Genomic DNA, 23,116 nt, shown 5'->3' with positions numbered 1-23,116 from the left:
TTTGACGGCTGGCTGGTGACAGAAGAAAAAGAGGCTTTATGGGCACAGTTGAAACGTCTCCAGAATTCTCTGGTAGCTGAATTTTACTTCAGAGATTCTTCAGGCTTTCTAGAAATTCTTCACAATTCACCTTTCCAAGAGAAATACAAACTGTGGTAATATTACAGTTTTCTTCTGGCTTAACTATCTCCCTCATAGGCAGAATAATTCATACAGATATGTTTTTATTCATTTTTGTAGTAGTCCATATCATATGCTTCCCTCTGCCAAGCCATTAATAATGCTATCAAAACTGTCCTTCTCTTGTATCGGACATCAGGCAAATCATAGTATACATATATATGTATTTTCTCATACCATCCTGTTCAATTTTAGATGCATTCAGGTGATTTATATAATAATTAAATTCTAATGGAAATATTCCTTGTTTTCTTTGCACTGTACTTGTTTCCTGAAGAAAAATCTAAGCATTTCCAGGCTGTATAAGTTTTGTTATTTTAATAGTAAATGCAGGTTTGATTATGTGGAAAATCTAAACATACATTATTTTAGCTGAAGGATATGCCTTTCATTGTAATGTATTTCCTGTTTGTTACCTGTCATGGAAGATGAGATTAGCTGAATTCATAATAATGATTTATATCTCCTAATACTGTTAGTCTCACAACTATCATTTATTATTGGCATACTAGATTGTTGCTAAATCAGATGAACTGTGATGAATATAAATATAAAACAAATTTATTGTATGCTGACTTCAGTCATGGTTAGTACACTCTTCATTCTGCTTTCTTACATTAAAAGAGTTTTTAGTTCTTTTTATCATTTTTTTTAATATCACAAAATCACAGAATGGTAGAAGCTAGAAGGTGTTCCAAGTCCCTTCATCATCTTAGTAGCTCTCTATTGGACTCTCTTCAGTATGTCTCTTGTTACTGGGGGGCATAATTGGACAAAGTACTCCAAATATTTTTTGTTGTTGTTGTTGAAAAGTCCAGCATCTATATCAACAAAACCTAAGTGCTGATGCTGTGTAATTTTAATTGCAATTGTGAATTTAAAATTGGTGATTTTCCTCAATTCATTGATTTTTTTGTTATATTTCCAAAACACATTTAAAACTTTCCTACTTCCATTTCAGGTTCTAGCATCTTTCTTACTGTGCTTCGTATCATACTCTGTAGGAGGAGTCACTTCTTAAAGTCTATTAAAATTGATATAAGTTACAGCTTCTAATTCCTTTAAACACTATCTTCTCAATCTTGATAAAGATGCTCTAATTGTTATGGAGCACGTCCTAAAATTGCTAGTAACTCTTCTATCAGTTTATCTGATAAAGGTTGGTGGCTGTTCATCATGTTCTATGAGTAATTTCCAAAAGCTAAGCATCATTCACTAGATCGTTTTCAACTGGAAGCTGTTATGCTTCAATTGCAGAGACTGACTGTGCTCAACCAGAAGGGAAATTCTATTCACATGGCATCTCTGCCACTTTGAGCAAAAAGAGGAAGGAAATGCTTGACACCTGTGGAGGGAAAGCTTCAGTTATATCAGAGAAGTCAGGCAGAATGTCAGGGAATATAAAGCCAGTGATTTGCATGTTTTGCTGATGGTATATTTTTCTTGTGCTTCACGTCAATATTTTCCTTTGAATTATCATTTAATGTCTTATTTTTGTACTGGCAAAGAGAACTTTATGGTGAGAGAACAGATTTTCTTCTGAGAAGTCATCTTAATCTTCTCAGTTTTGACCTTTCCTATTTGTCAGTCGTTGTTTACGAAGTAAACTCTGCATTGAAAAGTAAAAAAATTTATTTTGGTATTTAGTATTATTGACTTCTTTTTGAGAACAAAATAATATGTCTTGAGAGACACTGTATTGATATGAACACCATTATATGGGCTGTTTGAAATGGATAGACTAACTTTGCGTAACATTCATTGAAAAGCATCTAGACGACAAAAACATTTTTCTCTTTGTTGTCATAGTTCTTTATCTTTTAATTATTTCAAATGAGTTCTATCCCATCTGATTGCCTGTATTAGTTGAGTTAGATTTCAGTCGAATGTGTTTTTACGTATATTTGTACCAAAAGAGTATCGGCAACTGTGAATTGTTTTGTTCTACAATGTAACTTCTGATGTTAGTTGCTACTTCACTTGAAAGGTTAGAGCAGAACTGACTCCTTCAAATCTCTTAAAAAAATCTGTTAGATTGACAGTATGTTCATTTTAAAGAGTCTTTACAGTCAGAAAGCAATTTTTAGAAGGAACATGTTGTTTACTGTAAGTACTTTTGTCTGATACATTAAGTTCCTTAGATTCTCACTGGAAAAAATGGTTTGCATTTTATAATAACCCGAATACATGTTGAATTCTTATGGTCCAAATAGCTATGAAATTATATACTCCCACATTATGGCTCCAGAAAACTTGTTACGCGTAAACAGTCTTTTGCAAAGAATATTTCATTGTCTTTAATGGAGAAAAAAAAATAATCATCATCTCTTGAGTAATATTCTTATGTAGTTTAAGAATTACAATAAACTTCTGTGATTGCTTTTAAAGAATGAACATAGTAGAGAGGCGTCTGAGTCTGGAGAAACAGTCTCAAATTCCAGCTATTTTAAAGTTTCTGGGAGTTTTCTGTTGAATTTAGGGTCAGAATTCAGTCAGAATATTTCCACTTCTAAACTACTGCAATGTCAAGTGAATACAGATAAAAAATGTCATGTTTGTGTAGCTGGTGCAACAGCATTTCAGAAGAGGTTTTGGAGTTGGGTGTTTGAAAATAAATTCAATTTTCCAGTGCATGTCCACACATCCTTTTCAGCTGTCATTGACTCTCTTAACATTTTATTCTTTATTATCATACAGAAACTCTATTCTCTTTAAATTAGGTGCTGTTTCTTATTTTCATACTACATGGTAAGGCTTAATGACATTGAACTGAAAGACAGAGGGAACCCACTCTTTCTCCTTTGGACAAGGTGTTAATAAACATCCCTGTAGCAATATTTGCTTTTATTTTTTAATCTAATACTCAAACAAGATTTAATATATAGCTGGCTTATTTTTTACAGAGGCATATTTCACTGCTAGTAGTGTAAAGTATTTCAGACTGTACTTATCTATCTGTCCACTCTTTCATGGGGTCTACAATAGTTCATCAAGTACGGTTAGTAATCTGTAACACCCAACAAACTTCTTTGGTTCTGTTAATAGTACAACTTCTGTCTAAATTAGTTTCTGTTAAAGTAGGCAAAATGTAAGCTCATCTGTACCCTTCCTTATATAGCTTGTGTGTTTAAAATTTTTCTAGTAAGCATTTTGAAGACATTAGCAAAGACAGACTCATCTTAGTCTGTCTTTCCAAACTGACATTTTGTTATTTATTGTCCATTTCTTGTTATTTATTGTAACAAAGCTTTTCAGTTATTTCAAAGAGAATCATGTACTGCTGTCAGCAGGAGTGTTCCTTGAAAATCTAGCAAGTTTTTCCCTGATACACCTGCTACTTTAATCTATATTTACTTGTATAGTTAATGAAATTTAGTGCTGTTTTGAAGAGAAAGTTAATGCCTTTCTAGAGCTGAAGAATTTTACAAATCCATATATTTACTTTGCGTAGACAAATATCTGCAGTGATTTCCTAAAGCAGGAGCAATAAAATTTTTGTTAATATCTATGTTACTTGTGTTTTATACTTCTGATTTCTTTAGTACATGCAGAAAATATCTATAAGTTGTTTTTCAGTAAATTATGTGCTGTATTCTGAAATGATGAACTAAGGTAATGGCCTCTGCCTCATGATCTGCATGCAACTAAGATTACCATTTCCAACTAGAGGTTATACTATAGCCGGTAGTAGTGCATAGCTGTAACAAGATAACTGAGTCCCTTGCTTTAGGAATGAGCAGCTCTAGAGACTGATATTGCTAAGTTGTGTCGGGATGTTTGAACACCTGACCTTGCTTTCCATTTAGCTATTGCTGCTGTTTGTTATCTGTAAACCATTCACTGAGTAACTCCATCTGTTTATGAGAAATGTAGAGTAGTTCTTGACCACAAAAGTAACAATGAAGATACTAGTATGTAGTAACTCTGTTTTATCTAAGTCCCGTATGTTATTTAACTGTTTAAGATAAGGTTGTGCATCATGCTTAATTACCAAAATATCATGATAAATAATCAACACTGTATCTGTTGTTTAATTTCCTTTTGCCATTTCAAGATACATGTAGACTGCTTAATCGGAATATTTCTGTAAAATTCTAGGACACAACAATGCAATTAAGATGGCAAGACTGACTTTATAAATAATCTAAGCTAAATAATTGTGCTAAAAAGCTCATAACCAATTGCAGATGTACTTTAGAATTGCATTTGGTCATAAAAAGTTGCTTCTGCAGTGCCTCTCAGTGAGTTCTTTTACAATTTTGCATTTGAAATAAATACCCTCTGGTTGTCAATTCCATGTGTATTCCATTTAGGGTAGCTACATCTGCTAACCTCAGTCAAACCTCTGAAATTGCTTTTGCTGTTCTTTCTAAATTGTATACAGACAGGAAGCACCATGGATGAAAGTATCCTTGATAGAGAACCACACAGAATGGCATTAAAGCTAATGAGGGATTTAGATAAATAAAAGTTGCTCTGAAGAGGCACTCCCAGGTTCAGAAATTCATCTGAATTATTTCAATCTCCTGATTATTCTGTGGACTATTTACTTTTCTGGACTGAAGAATTTCCAGCCCTAGGCTGCATATTGTAATTCAGCTGTAGCTTAACATTGTTGAAGATGTCAAGCTATCTGACCTTAATGAAATGAGTTTTGTTCTGTAAAGAAAATAGGGTTATGGCAGCTTGTGCAAAAGATATCATGTGTCTGTGATTCGGAGTTGGGTTAAGGGGAATTTAGTATAGAATTTGTCTATTGCATGCAGGACTTCTTACACTTCAGTCAGGTATTTTAAAGCTTTTTGAAGTACAGTGTTGGATAAGAATGCATAACAGACTCAGCATCAGTTGCTTCTGTTGCCCGATGAATCATTTTGGAAATATTCCTTGAAGAACACTGACTTATTGGGTGCCCAGACACCTAGCGCAGATTCTACCGGGCTCATGTAAAGTGATTTATTTCTTCAAAATAAATATTTTTCCTATGCATGTAGGAAACTGCAGATTGACTTAAGAATCTTTGAATCTAAATGGAATGATTTTATGAAATCAACCCTATACATTATGTATATTTTCTTAAGAAACCACATTTATAGTTGCAGCTTTGGAAAAAAAAAAAAAAAATTGAGCGTGTGTGTGTGTGTGTGTGTGTTTGTAGAGTTTTATATTGAGCTAAGACATCATAGGAACAAAAGAAAATTAGTTTTATTTGCAGTGAGTTTGCCAGACTACAGGGAACCAACAACAGCAAGCATACTTCCAACTAGCAGCAGAAAAAAGCACCAGTTTTCATTAGATTTTAAATAGGCTTGTTTCTGGCTTCTTTTATTTCTTCAGACTTGATCTAGAGTTGAACAAAAAACAAGCTTTGAAATATCTATTTTCTTACAGTGTGAGACAGAAAATTATTGAATAGATTTTTTAAAAGGAAGTATAATTAACCCAATGAATCTAAGATCTTATTAAACTAAGTACCTTCTGCTCAATAAGCTCTGATGACAAAATTATTATTTAAACAATCGAGTTTGCATACATAACTCAAAATGTAATGTTGTGATTAAGTTATTTAAGTCCATAGGTACTTGAAGTATCATTAATCCAGGTCCTGTACTGTCTAATTAGAAACAGAAGAGGATTCTGTAAGTAAGATGAATATTATCTTGTAGCAAGTTCTTACTAATATATTTAATAATTTGAGTGATTGATTGTTTCAAGTTTTCATTTTCTGTGTTCCCTCTCAACCCTCTAATGCTTCTCAAGAGTCAGTGCCACTTTTTCAACTGCCACCCTTAAGATTGACTTCTAATGACAACTGAATTAAATAGGTGGGCAGACTTTTTTTTTTTAAGAAAACTCTTCTTTCTCTCATTTCTCTTTCCTCTCAAATCATTGCAATGTCAACACGCAGTCTTTTATATATGCATCTGCTTAATTAAAATGCGTTTACCACCTCCTCAGAAGCTGCTTGTGACAATTTACTCAACATTAGTGGCTGGGATGGCTGTGACTGTCAACAAAGTAATTGAATATCTTTCAAATGCCCTCTCTGTGCTTTGTCCTTGGCTACCTCTTTGGTCATTTTAGAGGAAAAAAGGACTTAGAATTGTTTCATGAAATTAAGCTGAAATTAACTAAAATTTAATTTTAGTTAAAATATATTTGTAATAAATACAGTACCTTGTGCTTTTTTTTTAATCTAGTAAGTTTCCACTTGTTTCACAGTGTTTAATGTCTTTCCACATAATGGTGATATTGATGCTTGTGTAAAATCCACATGCAAAATAATGACACAATAAAAAAATCAAGTGCGTCTACGGACTAAAATAGTATTCTTGCTTTCTGTTCTGCTATTACTTAAATATTAGGCTTGTGTACTGAAGTTGAACTGCAGTCAATAAAATGAAATTACGTATTGGTAACCTGAAATCATGTGAAGAAATACTTGAATTTTGTCCTTATAATGAAGAGCAATGGAGAGCTATACTGTTCAGTCAGTTCTGACTTACTGACTTAAGTGATCTCATACAACATAATATTTTTGAGAATGAAATGTTGTTAGCATAGGAAAATAATATTTGTCCACTTATAAATATTTTTTTCTGAGCAGAAAACATATTTGAGGACAAATTTCAACTTTCTTCTTACAAATCTATTGGCATGAAATAGTTAATTACAAAACTGTGGATTCTAGCTTGTATACACATATATAAAATACAGTACTTGTAACAGTAAAGAATTGTACTGTACAGGCTGTCACTTTAATGAGATGGTGCCAATGGAATTTTCAAATACAGCATCTACATAGATCACTCTGAAAATAATGCCTCCTATTTATTTCCACTGAAGCTACAACATATACAAAGAGCACAACAACACTATTTGATAGTGAAAATTTTCAGCTACAAAACACTCTTTTTCAACATAGTCATACCCATTAGCTGATTTGCAAGGATGAGCTGATCAAGATGCTCTTCATTTTGTTGTGCGACAACTGTGCACGGCCATATGGAACACGGCTCGCCTTTCACATCGATGTTTCCACTGCTGAAACACACCACCCACTGCCTCACATTAGCATCCATGTTTGGTCTCCATAAACGTTCAACAGGCATTCATGAATGTCAATTTTTTTTTCCACATGGAGGAATTCAAATACATACCTTTTCCTTCATTCACATTTCCAAGTTTAAGTGAATGTTGGTGGGAAGGTTCAGCTCCTTCTGTCACACCACTAGCATCCACTTCTGGTATCTTGGGCCAATGTAATAAAATAGGAGATGTGACTTTCAGAGCAGCCCTTGGGTTTACTACTGCCAGTGTTGAGAAAGAGATGACATAACATAGGCAGTGTTGATTCCTTTTCACACATTGCTTTTATGAAAATCACTCCTTTAACCTGTTGTAGTTATTCCATGTGTTTTTCTATTTGTATTCTTTGGCTTCTTGCATTCAACCATACATCTGTATATTTGTCTGTGCTTTTGCCTATCAGTATGAAGGGGTCAAGGACATCTATTATCTACTGTGAAGTCAGTAAGCTATTACTGAATTTTATCCATCTGTAAATTCAGGCAAAAATCTATGAACTGAATTGTGACCAAAATGTAATAGAATCAGAATAGAGGCAGTGTTAGAGTTAGATTTTCAAATGTGTTTTGAAATAAGTGCTGAATGAGATTTACAACAGTGGTAGAGTGATGTGGGAGAGTAATACTTTCCTATTAAAGAGGTCTGGGGTGAGTCTAAGCGCAAATACAGCATTCAGAGTCAAGGAATAGTATTTATTCCATGTGAGGATTTTCTTTGTTTGATTCAATTCTATTGAAGATGGAGATAAATGTTCTCTCTGCTTCCTGGAGGCATTTATGGTTCTACTGAGTGGAGACTATAGGATTTAACAGTGATGGGTTAAAACAGATATGAGATGTGAACAGGTTTAAGATTTTGGGTTTTGAATATGGGTGGGAAGAAATTTATCCTAAATTTACCAGATTGCTTGGCATTAACATGTACACAGGATCGTTCAGCTTCAACTGCTCTGTGGTTCTGCTTTTGTAGGCCTTTCAGGGGCCAAAAGAGCCTTCATGTAATATCTATACAATACTCTCCACATATAATTCAATCTTTTCTGGTAATTTTATATGATGCTATTATCTTTTCCAGAAGGGACTTTTTTTCATAACTTTACAGATGATGCCATATTTACGGTTCAGAGTGCCAGTATGGAAATGTGCTAATTTCTCTAAGGAGAAGCCTAACAGATGGCACTCAAAAGAGAAAGTAAGGGGATTTGTCTTAGTGATTTTTTTTTTTTTCAAAAGTTAAATGCTAACTGAATATCTACAGTTATGAATGAATGGGGCTCTTCAGCTTGTAGAAGAGAAGGCTTCTGAGGAGGCCTTATAACAGCCTACTAGTACCTGAAGGAAGCCTAAAGGAAAGCTGGGAAGGGACTTTTTAGGAGGTCATGTAATGACAGGATATGAGAAAACGGCTTTAAACTGGAAGAGAGTAGATTTAGGATAGATATTAGGAAGAAATTCTTTACTCTGAGGGCGGTGATACACAGGAACAAGTTGCCTAGTGAGGTTCTGAATGCCCCCTCCCTGGAAGCATTTGAGGCCAGGCTGAATGGGGCTTTGAGCAACCTGTTCTAGAAGGAAGTCTACCTGCCTATAGCAGGGGATTGGAACCACATGATCTTAAAGGTCCCTTCCAATCGAAACCAGTCTATGATTCTAACATTGTCTTTATGCCCAGAGGTCAAGAGTATCCTCTGTAATTATGATTTGACAATATGAGGCCTTGGGAGACAACTGTTGGAGAAAATCCTTTCACCCTGTCTACCTCATTGTCCCAGGTTGCCTCCTACATTTGTGATTTATCTGTTGAGAGGACTGCTGTGATACAGGTTAGGGAACTGTTCTAACAGAACTTTAAGAAAGTTTGTTGATTTTGGTCATAGTGTGGCTACTGATACAACTGTGTTGGTACAAGCTATGACAGTACTGTGTGAGAAGAAAGGGTAGCAATCTACGAGAAAAAGGGGAGACTTCAGAACCCTTTAACGACCACGTATATTGTAAAAAACCGAAGCCAAAACATGATTTCACATAGTTTCAAATATGGAAGAATAAATTACAGATATATCTTACTGTAAGAGAAGCATAGTGTACTACAGGTAATGCGTACACTTTTATGTTATTGACCAAATATATAGACAAGATGTGGTTATGAATCATTGCAATGTTACTTATATGCTATGAAGAAAGTAATTGGTATCCTAGACAAGTCACCTTCAGTATTTTCTTAGAGATTTTCTATTTCCATTCATCTCTTATAGAATGTTATAGGACTTTTATTATTTTTAGTAATAATAAATCTCATTATTATGTGTAAGCTGGACGTCATGCTTGTTTTTATCCAGAACAGTCGTTTTCAGGATAGCATATGTAACCTGATGAATAGGCTAGCTGATGCAAACATACTTCACATTAAGCAGGAGTTATTTTACTATTTATAGTCTTGATCATCACTGGAGGGAAGGAAATCCGTGTCAGTCTCTTGTTCCTGTATTTGTTGTTTATTTCTCCTACATAGTGGCCATCATCAGTACAGAAGAACAAGATTTGTTCATGAAGGAACGAGTTAATGGGCCAACCCATTAACTTTTGAGTGAGACAGAAATTGCATATGTCTTGGAATGCTTTACAGGAAATATAATTCATGTAGGAAAGGAAGCAGGCTCTTTTGTGCCTGTTTGCATGACTTGATACTCATGCTTGGAGGCTACCTGGATCCTTTTTGCAGGGGTGAGAAGAATTTTTGGTTATACTGATACTGCTGTGCAAACAAAATAAACTGACTGATACCAGTCATTCCCTATTCTCATTCTTGCAACTGTCAGTCTTTCAAAAAACCCAAGAGAACTTGTTACTTGCCAATTATTGTATCTAGCTGTGAACTAGAGAAAAGCTGTTGGCTCACTCTGAAGACCAGAGCTGTTGCATTATTGTAATTACTGCTTTCCTCACTATGAACTGCTGCCAGGCAGGAAAAGGAAATCAGCATCAAAAACTGTGCAAGTTCTAGCTAGACTATGATACTGCAGTTGTAAAAAGTATTGTAAAGTTATTTTTTAAAAGAAACATTAACTACTTATCTTGAATCAGGCAAAGATATGGAAGTGAACGTCAGTTAATCCTGTTAAGGAGTAAAGTGTCTCTATAAACTATAGTATAAACTATTAAGTGTGGGAAGAGTTTTGTGCTACTTACGTAGTACCTTAGTCGTATATTTTGATGTTTTCAAAATTCTTGCTTACAAAAAGTACTAAGGGGAATGATCCAAAGTGAGGAACCATGCATTTGCTGTGTTCATTCCCAGTCAAGCTACTGCTGTCAAGCTTAGTACATCAGTTTGATTTGTGCTCCCTTGTGCTCATGTGGACATACAACACTTACCAAATTCTAATTTAAGATCACAGTACAGATAATAATCTGGGAAGTATTTTCTGGGAACAGATAAGGGCATTTGAAACAGACTTGCAGGTATGCTGGAGTTTTACCTAAAGGGAATGATTTATTAAATAAATGTATCTGATATTCAATATTTATAATTTTTCTCCCCTGCTATATTATGTTGTTACTAGGACATTAAAATATATATCAGCTATGTTTAATCTATAGAGAAATTGCTCTTCCCTTTTTGCAACTTAGTGTAGGATATGTAATAGGAAAAATTTTACTTCCATGTCACTGGGTCTAAAGGAAACATTAATTCAGCTTTTTTTTTTTTGTCTAGTTCTTGTCATTTTAATGATTAGTCATTAAAACAAGCAAAGTGGAAAAGGATATTCAAAGTGATGAGAGCGCTGTGAAAAGTTTGGTTTTTTTTTTTTGTATTGTTGCTATAAAATTTTTTTAGAAGAGAAATGCAATAATTGGATGTTTTTGCGTCAATGTGTCAAAGCGGTTTTGCTACTACAAAATAAATGTGTTGCTTTGTATTCCACTTATCTTAAAAAGAAATGAGACTGACAGTACTTTTAAAATATGTTAAGCAGACATTAAGGCAAAGTGATTTGTTCTGAGACAGGAGAGTGCAATTTTTAGGCCACTCCTTCGCTCTCCTCAGCTGGGATGAGGAGAGCATCACAAAGGTAAAAGTGTGAAAACTCACGGGTAGAGATAAAGCTGGTTTACTGGGTAAAGCAAAAGCTGTGCATGCAAGCAAAGCAGAACAAGCAACTCATTCACTGCTTCCCATTGGTGGGCAGATGTTCAGCTACTTCCAGGCAAGCTGGGATCATTGTGTGTAATGTTTTCTTGGCAGGATAAATGCCGTCACTTCAGAAGTCATCCACTTCCTCCTTGTTTTCCCCCAGCTTTTATTGCTGAGCATGATGTCAAATGGCATGGGATGTCTCTTAGGCCAGTTGGATCAGCCCTCTCCAGCTCCTTGTGGTTGCCAATCCCTCACTGGCAGGGCACCACAAGGATCAGCAAAATTCAGAGCTCTGTGCAAGCAGTACTCTGTAACTACTTACTGTCAGTGTGTTGTCACCACAGTTTTAATCAAAAATCCAAACTGCTGCATCATACATCAAAATGAAATATCTACAAAGAAAATTAACTGTATCCCAGCTGATATCATGACAGTCTCATACTTGATGTCCTGTACAACTGCTTGGAAAGTCCTGACTGGTGGCTGCTGTTAAAATCCTTGGAATCAAAGGTTGGTTGGTTAGTTAGTTTGCTTTTAAACACAAGAGAAGCAAATGTTTTTCTGTTCCTATAATGCTAATGACTAGTGAAGCAGTGAACTTCTAAACTGACAAACTTTCACAACGCAGAGAGCTGATTAAAGATGTAACAGGAAAACGATTATTATCACTTCTATTCCAAGGACTTCTACTCAAGATTGTGCTCTTTTCTTGAATAATTTGTTCCTCAACAAGTTATTCCCAACCATACTTAGCAAGATACTGTCCAAGTATTTAAGCTAAGTTATTCTCCCTCCTATTAATGAAAAACATTTTGAGCATCGTAGGGTGATCAGCAAGATTTTTAGTACACAGCAGTCAGAATACTCTGACTCCACAGAATATTATTTGCTTTAGAAAGATGAAAGAAGAGTTATGCAATAGTCTTTATGTACAGAAAACAACATGTTTGACTTTGACATCCAAATGTTGAGAAGATGTATTATTTTCACAGTGTTTTCATTGCCAAAGTGCTTGGAGAGCAACAATTTTGGTCTGAATAAGCATTCTCACTATATCAATTTAAAGCAAAAAGGGACAGATGAAAATAATTTATTAGAACAATTTATTAGTACAGTGTTCTAATAGTGCCTTTAAGAAGTAAAAATGTACATCTTACTCTGCTCAGTGATTTTGAAAATTGTAGCAGATAGGAACAATTTTATATTGGAGATTAGACTGGATCTGAATTCAAAGAATCTTCTTGAAACAAATCTGCAATTTGGTATGACTGCACTATTGCTAATAAAGCCAGTGAAAAGTAAATAGGAAGTCAATAAGAGTTGCCTTAAAAGAATGTTACGTTGTGGAGCTATTCATTGGAAGATCAAGGTGCAAAAAACAAACAAACAAAAAAAACACAAACAAGCAAACAAAAAAACCAACAAGAATTTTCAATCTCTGTTGTCTAATTAACCAGTGTGACAGTGCAAGCCTTTTCTAGCAAGATTAACTAGAAGTGTTGTTGACTGCTTTTTTGTAATGTGAGAATCTTGACTTTATTATTGTATTGCTTATGGACATATTGGTAAACATCAGTAACTGAAGATACAGTGAAATAGCTCCTGCATAGCAGAATTATTATTATTAATAGTAGCAATGTGGGTTTAAGACCTAGAGTCACCAATCAGCTGATGGAGTCTCGCTGTAGCAAGCACTGTCTAATGCTTTCAGTCTTGGCATGGGGCTAGATGTAGGTCAGCAAAACCATAGGTTAACTATATAGAGAAAAAAGAAATTGTGACTAGCTTCATGAGATCCAGTGGAAACTTAACAGCTGCCGAAGACGTAAGTGCAGTTGTGTGAGGGTGTATACATTCAAAGTACAAACTGTACAAATATCTGAGATATGTCAGTTCTTACATCTTTGTTTTGATCATGGTTAATACATGGTTTACAAAGGGCAGCACAGAAAACATGCTAGGAATGCTGAAGTGGAAGAATACCTCTTTCACAGACATGCATTGAACTAACTGCTCGCTCCAGGCAAATGAGTGACAGAGCCATCTTATTTGACCAAACACACTTCACTCTGTCCTTTACACCATAATTTATTCTCATACTGTGCTATGAAGTCTTTCTTGGAGTTTCTATTCTCAGCATAAAACTGTTTGTCAAATTTCCATTAAGCTTAAGGTGAAAAATTAATGAGCCATTCACTTCAGATATTTCAAAACTTTACTGCTCTATTATTGATGCAACAGAAAGTCAAAGATGTAGGTATATGCAATTCTAGTTCCGTGTTCAGTCATACTTTTTTTAATTTGTGATTATTATTTTTTTTTTTTTGAGAGGTCATTAAAGCAGTGGTTCAGGTCATAGAATTACAGTAATGAATTTTATCAGTAAACTTCTTAAGCAGTTTTATTTATTAACTTTGTTTTATCAGATCCTGGCAGAGGGCAACTTTAATAAACAGCTGAAGATGAAATATGGTGTTTTCTGAACGTGAAATTTAAATAGAAGTGAACAGAAAATTGATTCCTATACCATAAACTCTTACAAATAAAAGGCAAATTGTGCAACCCTGGAGAAGATGTGGATAAAGTAAAATTCTCTCGAGTAGAGAAGTATGAGATTGTGACTAAATCTCTTCTGTTTCTTGCGCTCTGATTTCAGGCTTGACTGGTCATTAAAGTGATGATAAAATTGTCTTTTAATCCAGAATTGAGTGGACTACGATGCACAAGTAACACGTTCAATTGTCCTCATAAAGCCTTTTCAGAAATCTCAGAATAAGTTACTAACATCAGTAAATTGCATGACATAACATTGTGAAATGTTAGGTTACAAGTGTGCAACCCAGACTGGGCAGGAAATGGGTTCGTCTGTGCTTACGGTAAAGAAGAAAACCCAAAACAAAGTCACTGGAAAAGTGCAGTTCTTGCTCTGTATGAGAAACTTTCTAAAGATTACCTCCTTTTCCACTCCCCAAATAAACTTAATAATTGATTAATATATTTTTCTTCCTGTACTGCAAAATATTCTCTGGAGTCCTTCTTAAATGAATAGCAGTTTTAGGCCTGGCACAGTTGTATTGTTAGAATTGCAGTGTAAGGAATTCTGTTTCTTGAACCATTTTGATGCTATAAAATGAAATTTTAATTACAAGCAAAATCTTAATATTAAATTATTCTCAAAGCATTTGTTGGTTTCCCAGATCCTGAAAGTGCTGTGTTCTCCAAGGATTCAACAGGGAAAGATGATATGAGAACCTCACAAAGTTCTTAGTTGTCAGTTTACTTGGGAAGTCAAGTTGTCTTTTGCAGTTGATACTTGACCAAGCCCATGATTTAAAAACAAGCTGGAAGAATTCAGCCCAGGAGATCTCAAAATTATTCCATATGAACTGCATTTCTCATGGGGGATAGGTTTTGAATCTTTCTTGTTTGATTCCTGGTCATGATGCAGATGACTTTGTATACACCTCATAGGACAAAGATGCTCTTGTGATTGCCAATAAATAGCTGGTAGAGGGAAAGTAACTCCAAAGTTTTTCCTTAAAGCGCTTTAGTATTTGTTCTAATTCTTTTTTTTAATTAGTTTTTCTGTTGTTAAGGATTCATAGAATCTGGGTGGAGAGATATCAGGTGGACATCTAATCTAGCACACTGCCTCAGAGAAGAGATGAACAATATCTGTGTTGTTCCTGACTGCTGTTGTAGATATTGTACCTCCTGTTGACACAAGTTAATTCTTATAATTCAGAAGTTTTTCTTCCAGATAAAGTAAATCTCCCTTTCTGTAGCTCAGATCAACATTTTTTGTCCTACCCATTAAACTGTACATTATACCTTAAAATGATTTATTTTTTTAAACATGAGAAGTTTTCTTATATGAGTTGTTCTCAAATGTGTGTCTTTCACAGTCTGTTCAGGTGTGAAGCTCAAGTTGTGGATAAATGGAGAAGGGATAGATGCTTTTCATTTACAGCATTTTGAGGTTCGATGCTCCTGTAATATAGTCTGCAGATTGACAAATGGTAGACAAAATAGTGTCTCAGTTACATTATTTGGATGGGCATTTTAGGATTCTTTTTGATTCTAGAAATAGACTGCTAAAGCTTGAGCAAATTGAATTTACTATCAATTTACTGAAGTAACATTCAGGGATTTTCAGCCCTGTCCAGCTTTGATAAGGCAAGAAAAAAAAACAACACCTTCTGAATTATCACTTTTGGATCACTTTCATCTTTCCACTTATAAGAAGTGAACACTGAAAAGATCTCTGCTATGTATTGAAGATGAATAACAGATTTTTCTCCATAATTAAATGTTACAGCGTTGGTTGATTTTTGTATTATGATTGAGGGCAAGTTGGAAGATGTCTTGGGAGTTTCTAACACAAAAGAATAAAACAAAAGAGGGAGCATGCATATGCTCGTGTATGCTGCGGTTCAGTAACAACACATCTGCTTGTAATTTTCTATAAGTTTATTAGAACATTTGCTGCTGATTTTTGATAGCTTCTTCCCCTTGTGATTTCAAGTCATACAGAATGTAAAGGATACCTCCCAGCTGTAAAAGAGTCCAGCAGAAAAATATGTTGCATGGATGTCTCGGAGATAGGCCTTGTAACCTGAATCTCTGAATAGAAGTTTGGGAATTATTCCATCTGCACAGGCATGTTAGAAGGCTTTTAGAGCTTTGCAGAGCTTGTTTCTGCCCCATGCTGTGAACTTCCTCTCCCTTTCCATGGTGTGCTTCTCATCTACAAGAAGATTTTTGCTTTCCTTGGGAAGATACAATGCTTTTAGAAGACCAACTAAAATATTCAAGAAAAATATATGAATGATTTGTCCCAAGGTGTGTTAAAGCATTTCCATTTGTGGAGTTTGCCTTCTCTTTCGGTTATGTCAGTTGTTCTCCCAACATGTCTTGTTATCTCCAGAAACGTTCCCATGCTTCAGTGTTGGCAGATTTATAGGGAAACTCATTTATTTTCAAATAGACATTTTAAAATACGCTTAAATCTTCATCTACAGTGATGCTTGTGCTGTTGTTTCTAAAGATCTTAAAGATGTAAATGAAATATTCTGATGCTTTCTGAAGTGTACCTTCTTCCACTTGATATGTACCTATCTGTTCTATGTGCTTTTATTCCACACCTCTTTCATCTGCACCTTCAACCTTCCATCGTAAAAACAACTGCAATTATAAAATAAGGCAGTCACCTCAGCTGTGTTGAATACTTATTGAGTCAATGAGATGATCAAACTGTATTCTTTGAAACGGAATGTGTATATTCAAATTTCCAGGTTTCTTTGTATGTTAAAAGAACTACTCTCCATCAGCCTGTAGTATTTCATCAACGTGCATCCTCCGTGGTGTGTGTTCTTTTCAGAGTTCACAAAAAAAAAAGATTTTTGTGTGAAAATGGCTCTCCTCTTAAATGCGTATTGCTAAGTAGCGTAACTTTTATAATATTTAAATATTTTCATATCTGCTGGAAAGCAAACAAGCTTATCAATAGCAACATCTTTGGGTGCACACAGATACTTCTGTTTGATTTCAAGCAGTTTAAATATCTTCTTTTCCGTGTAATGTTGTGTTCAGTTCTTTCTTGAATTCGAAAATTGCTGCTAATCAGTAATTCTATTGTTCACTGATTCCGTTAACTATACAGTAATTTCTTTTTTTGTTATTAAATCACACACAATCTACTATCTGCTTGGACTCCAAAAAGCTTTTTTTCTTGTGGAATTATTCCATACTTAATTTAACATCTATATGTAATTTTGAGGTAAACGTTCTTAAAGGAATATCTTTTCAGTAAGGTAAGAAGAAAATAGTGGCTGATTATCTAAATTAGATGTCTTAATCTGTATTGTAGATGGTTGGTTTTTCACTTGGTTTACGCTTTATTCAGAAATTCTTAATTATAATTAACAAAATTGCTCTTTTCTTTCTGCCATTTAAGATGGAAACTACAGGCAACATCGACTGAACCTCACGACACTGTTAGTGCAACCAATTTCTGCATCTCTTGCCAAAAAACTCGCTTTCATACCTGAGAATAGAGTCCAAAAAGACAAGTGTGTACCTGTGCAAATGTCGAGTACAGGTAATGCTTTTCAAATGTTTTTGTTTTTTTTCTCTCAACTATGAAATATTCTTCAAGGGTTCTACATTTGTTTTCTAGAACAGTGTATTGCCAAGAGATTTAGCTGATTATAAGGATGTTTTGCATAGCTGTTTTCTAGAAGAGGTTATGGAAAAAAAATAGAACTTATGCTCTCAAAAAAGACATTTGTTCCTTTATCGTTGGCTACCTTACTGTAGTTAGGTATAACTTTTCTGTTTTGCTAGTATTCAGCTAATATAAGTCAATATCTGAAGTACGTAGTCTCTTAGTGTAAGGTATTAAGCTCTAATTCTTGCTATTGACTAAAAAAATCCTACTGTCTTTAGATATCTTCACTAGGGAGCAGTTATTACAGTTTGTTAGGCCTTGTTGAACTGCTTAAACATCAAGGCTCTGGGAGCAGTATTATTCTGTGCCGGTTTTTTTGTGCCACTAGCATAATAATTCTACATAGCATTGTGTCTTTCTGTGTTCCTCAATTTTTTATTTTTTGTAGAATAAAAAGACACTGTATTGTCTAAACCTTCGGGCACCTTTCTCAACAAGTTTCACCAGAAAAACAGTCATCATGACAAAAGCAAAATGACTTAAATACAGCTAGATGAAAAGAAAGGATGCATTCATCTTCAGAGATGATGCTATTAACAAACTCTTACAGATTATTGCTTGAACAAATTTATGGTTTGTTTTTTTTTTAATAATAAAAGTGAAAATAGTCTTCCAACAAAAGTGATGCAATGCGTTTCAAGGGAGGAACACGTTTCAGATAGCATTCCAGAAGAGCTGTATGCAAAAGTAATAATTCTGTCTTGATTTCTGTTTAGTAATAGTCTGTCACCATTAAAAAAAAGTGTAGAAAAAATATACCTTTTATTATAATGCCTGTTGTTTTAAGTGATTGAAAGCAATGGTCTTGTACTTGGGGAGGCAAATTAAGTTAGCCACTACAACCTACGCTAAGAGCAATAATAATCGTAAAAGCAAATTTTAAGGGCAAACATATGTACTGTATCGTTTATTTATTGCCTTTGGAAAGTTACTGTGGAATAGGAATACAATAAAACAAGTCATAAAAAAGGCTGATTAATTTTATGACTTGCGTTAGCATTTGCAGTTATGTACGCTAAATGTAAAGGCAGTAAGGCCTCACACTTCGTGTCTTAAGCTGTTGTAGTTAAGACAATTATTGCTCTCCATGCATGGCTGACTAGATATCTTAAAGATGAGCTGATCTTCTCACCAACCAGTAAACAAAGACTGAATAAACAATAAAACAACTTTTTTTTTAAAGGAGCGGTTAGGATGTGTGAAGATTGCTAACATTGTAGAAATTTTCAACATCTGAAATGCATGATGGAAGTTATGAATTTGGGCCGTCAAAAAAGTACTCATTTTTGAGAAAAAGCTGCAAGGAGTTTGTTTTTCAAAGACGTTTGTTTGGAGGCTGCAGTATAGAATCACCTGAGGGGTAACTTATTCTACCTTTTGTATGACAGATGTAGTGTTTGTTTTACCGCCCTGAGAAGGCGGGAATTCTATGAGGTAAAAGATTTCTGGAAAGAATATTCCAAGCTGACAGTTTAGAAAGAGTCAATCCACATCCTCCTGTTTTCTGGTGAAGACAGCAGCCTGTTTCCAATTTCATATAAAGCTTTTTAACCACAGTAACTCATGTGCCTTTTCTTTTTTAATCTTAATTTATTGAGTCAGGCGGCTCTGTCGCAACAAGCCTTGCTTAATTCATGCATTCATGATACACTGGGCTTTGAAATAACAGTATGGCTATCAATGTCTGGAGCATATACTTTCTGGAAGTGCTCGGTAGTAGCTCTGCAGAGACTAAAAAAAAAATTGCTTTCATGATAAGAAATCTTGTATAACTACTTTATAACAATAACTAAAGCGAGTATGCTGAACAGAGCAGGGCGTATGAGAACAGTGAAGGCTGAATTTGTGGTCTTCCTGTTGATTTGAAGAAGCTTAAGGGAAAGATTTCACATCTGACATAGAATTCATCATTTTTGTCAAAAGAGATGAATGAGCAATTCAGATGATTGGTTGGCTTAAAATTTGTTAGAATAAGATGATGATCATTCTCTTATCAGTATGTTTCAAAAAGCCAAGCAGCAGATTCATCAGTAATGATAAAACATTTATATATAGTTTTCTCATATTGCCTCTTTTTTCCCTTAGCCTTGCAGTTTTCCAGAGACATAACGTGATAGAGGGAGTGGGAGGACATGGGGGGAGATATCTGAGATATATCAGGTACTTAAAACCCAAACAGTGGAGAGTGGGAATTAAGTTAGTTATTAGTTTTGTGTTAGTTGAAGTCAGTAATTAGATTTAGTCTTTTGTTTATTATGGTGCTTCTTTTGTTAATCCTCATTAATCTTAAAATTCTGTACTCCCATGAACTTTTTCAAAAATGGGCAATTAGAAGGAATTTAAGAATGAAGTATTGCAGAAAAGCTGTACACTTCTGAGGCCGTTTTTTGTTGTTGTTGCTATTTGAGAGAGAGAGAATGTTATTAGAATATTGGCTGAAACATGGTGCTTTGGTTTCAATTGCTATAAATCAGGAAAAGAAGCTCTCAAATAGAGCAAGGTTATAAAATGCAGCTATACAAATGAAGCGTTCTCAAAATTCCTGTCTTTGATACTGAGTGTTGTGCCTTCACTCCATATCACTATGGGACAAGGTTCAAAGTGAAACAAAAAATGTGGCACACCTGATTACTTAGTATCATAGAATGACCTGGGTTGAAAAGAACCTCAAAGATCATCCAGTTTCAACCCCCCTGTTGTGTGCAGGGTTGCCAACCAGCAGACCAGGCTGCCCAGAGCCACATCCAGCCTGGCCTTGAATGCCTCCAGGGATGGGGCATCCACAACCTCCTTGGGCAACCTGTTCCAGTGTCTCACCACCCTCTGTGTGAAAAACTTCCTCCTAATATGTATCCTAAACCTTCCCAGTCTTAGTTTAAATCCATTTTCCCTTGTCCTATCACTGTCAACCCATGCAAACAGTAGTTGTAAACTTAGGCTCCAGGCAGTAGATTGTTATTGTATAGTTTTAAAATTCTCAATCAAATAAGAAGGAAATAACCATGCATTTTTACAAACAGGTAGTTTGGAGACGTGACAGTAATTTGGTATGAGATAATTTACAGACTTCAAGTTACGTAAATATATAAAAAATACCAACAAAAGTAAATACTTTTCTACTTCAGAAATAACTTCTGGTTTACATAAAGTCAGGGTATATCCTGGGTAGTATTCTCCTCATTTTTCAGAGAATGCAGGGGAAAAAAATTGTCAATACCTTTAAAAGACAGTATTAGGAAGTGAGATTTGTTGTCAGGAGTATCATAAAGGGATTAAATTTCACTTCTGCTGTGTACTCCAAAGAGTGCTTTCAGCTTTTTCATCCAATGTACTGAGCCTTTAAATCCAAGTCACTGTAAGCTGACTACTTCAGTACATGACTTAACTTGACTATCTGATTTCAGAATGTGTGCATGGCCCAAAATTAATTTCCTATTTCTTCCTTGTCAGTTGAAGACTAGATAGCTGATGTTGATTAAGGAAAAAAGAGAGTTAAGTCACTTGTTTTCAAAAGGATTTGAAACTGGGTCTAAAGAAACATGTCTGAAGTTTTTTGGCTAGAAGAATGCAAATCAGTTTGGGCTTGGAAATATTTTTCTAGCAGACTATTAAACGTAGCCCTAAGCAGACTCTATAATGGCTCTGAGCAAGGAGCTAGAAGAAGAGGTAACTTGCATAATGTAGGTTAAATTTAACCTGTTTAATCAATGTGGGTGCCACGAGCTGTTTTCAGACTTCTTTAAATGACCAAAACAATGAATAAAGGTACCAGTCACAGTGCTGGGAGCCCTCTAGATTTATGCATTTTTAAATTAAAGATTTAATAAAATTCTAGAACAGTATCTGCAGATTTGTGTAGCAATCATTTCATCATGATGTTGATAATAAACTTTGCAGTAACTTACATCAGAAGGCAAAAGGTAATTATGACTTGAACCCAAACTTATTATTAACTTGCTATGATAATTATTGCAAAGTAATTTGCTGTGGTCTGTTTTTAATGCACTGATTGGCTTTCATATTCTTTACTGTTGCAATTTTCACATAAAGGATGATATTATTGATAGCAGATAAGGTTTTGTCTGAGTACAATAAAACGAAATAAATATTCTTGTTACATTTTATGAAGCAAAAGAAAAGATCCTACCTATCATTTTGCTTTTCTCAAATATTAATGGAGGAGAGTGAGTGAAAATATATTGAATTTTATTTTAAGAGAATTTTAAAGTAAATTTACCAGATGAAGTACCAGCAAATGAGCCCTGAAGTATCATAGAGATGTATTGTTTTGATTTTACATGTTGCAGTAAACTCTCTGCTGTAATATTTGGCTTATTTTGGGAAGCAAAGACAGGAAGTAAGCTGTCAGCAGTGCAGTGGGAGGATAACAGTCCAGGTGATGGAGAGCAAAATGATCAGTGGAATATTTTAATTTTGGTGTGTGACAGTTGGGATGTGGGCATTGAAGCTTTGCCCTTAACCACAATGTGCTGTTAGTAGTGCAGTGCTTGAGCTGTCACACCTTCCTGGAATGTCAGGGTGACGCTATGGCCACTGTCAGGCAATTGTAGCATTTAGGTTAGAACAGTTTAAGACATTTTGCTTTTCTGAGATAGGAGTTACGACCTTTCAGGTGAGTTGAATGTTAATAGAATCTATTATTATGCAAACACAACATTTTAAAGTTATCTGCTGTGCCCTGTATTTGGATGTTTTGTTCCATTGCCACAGACTCCAGGAGTCAGAGTAGCTAATGTGTCCTACCTGGGGACAGAGGGAATGGCAATAATTGTCAATGCAGAACTGGACTTTAAAAACAAACAAACGAAAGTAACTATTTTTAATCAAACACATTTTGTTGGCCTAACACTGTGCCACATATCAGTTGCAATGACAAATCTAATACATACTGGCTGCTTTACAAGCTTTTTTACTTTTGTATTTAAATCATTTCCTCAACCAATACCAGCTAAGCCAACAAAGCTGTCTTCTGCTGGCATAAGGATGTCACCAAAGGCTATGCTGGCACAGTGATTACTAATATGAAGGTGTACCTGTTCCCATGTCATTTAGCATATGTTTCTTCTGTTGTTCTCGTTAGGGTTTTTTGTTAGTTTGTTTTTTTTCCGCAGTAGTGTCATGTAAATGAGGTATAATTCTGTGAATGTTCAAGAAAGATTGAACTGGGGAAAGGCCTAGGTTAGGGAAACCTACAAAGATTAAAACAATTTTATCACAGAATTTTGTTAATCCTACTTGTGGTTTTATTTCTGATTTTGGTTGGCTGGGTTTTTACTGCTGTATTCTGTCAGCATGTATTGGGTGAATTTAATATGGTGGTTTTTTTTTTTACCTTAAGGAATAGAAGCATCTTTTAAGATTACAAGTTTAATCTTCGCTGCTAAAATTCGTCTAAGGAAATGCCATAGTAAACCATGTTTCAATCTTTGATTCCTTGTTGGTAACTTTTTTCTTTTTTTT

The 23,116-nt window shown here is 34.9% G+C and overlaps 1 protein-coding gene and 1 long non-coding RNA gene across 3 annotated transcripts in view; one reads left to right on the top strand and one right to left on the bottom strand.

Annotated features, from left to right (window-relative positions):
- The window catches only part of NAALADL2 (N-acetylated alpha-linked acidic dipeptidase like 2), a 291,771-nt gene that overhangs the window by 179,094 nt on the left and 89,561 nt on the right, over positions 1–23,116 (top strand). Inside the window, exon 6 of the mRNA XM_010716883.3 lies at positions 17,363–17,506. Coding sequence (XP_010715185.1) covers positions 17,363–17,506 — 144 coding nt within the window. The remainder of the gene's footprint in view (positions 1–17,362; positions 17,507–23,116) is intronic.
- Positions 5,360–8,801, bottom strand: LOC109369518. 2 transcript variants are annotated; one of them, XR_002118665.2, is made up of 5 exons: positions 8,729–8,801; positions 7,341–7,431; positions 7,112–7,224; positions 6,358–6,438; positions 5,360–5,524 (listed from the first exon to the last, which is right to left on the bottom strand). It is a non-coding gene; the product is annotated as an uncharacterized LOC109369518 (long non-coding RNA). The 2 variants fall into 2 exon arrangements; XR_002118666.2 differs by lacking the exon at positions 6,358–6,438 and having other exon boundaries at positions 5,361–5,524.

This window comes from Meleagris gallopavo, chromosome 11 (genome assembly GCF_000146605.3).
Source record: "Meleagris gallopavo isolate NT-WF06-2002-E0010 breed Aviagen turkey brand Nicholas breeding stock chromosome 11, Turkey_5.1, whole genome shotgun sequence".
NCBI lineage: Eukaryota > Metazoa > Chordata > Aves > Galliformes > Phasianidae > Meleagris > Meleagris gallopavo.
The sequence above is the reverse complement of the archived record's forward strand: the minus strand, read 5'-3'. Positions and strand labels throughout refer to the sequence as shown.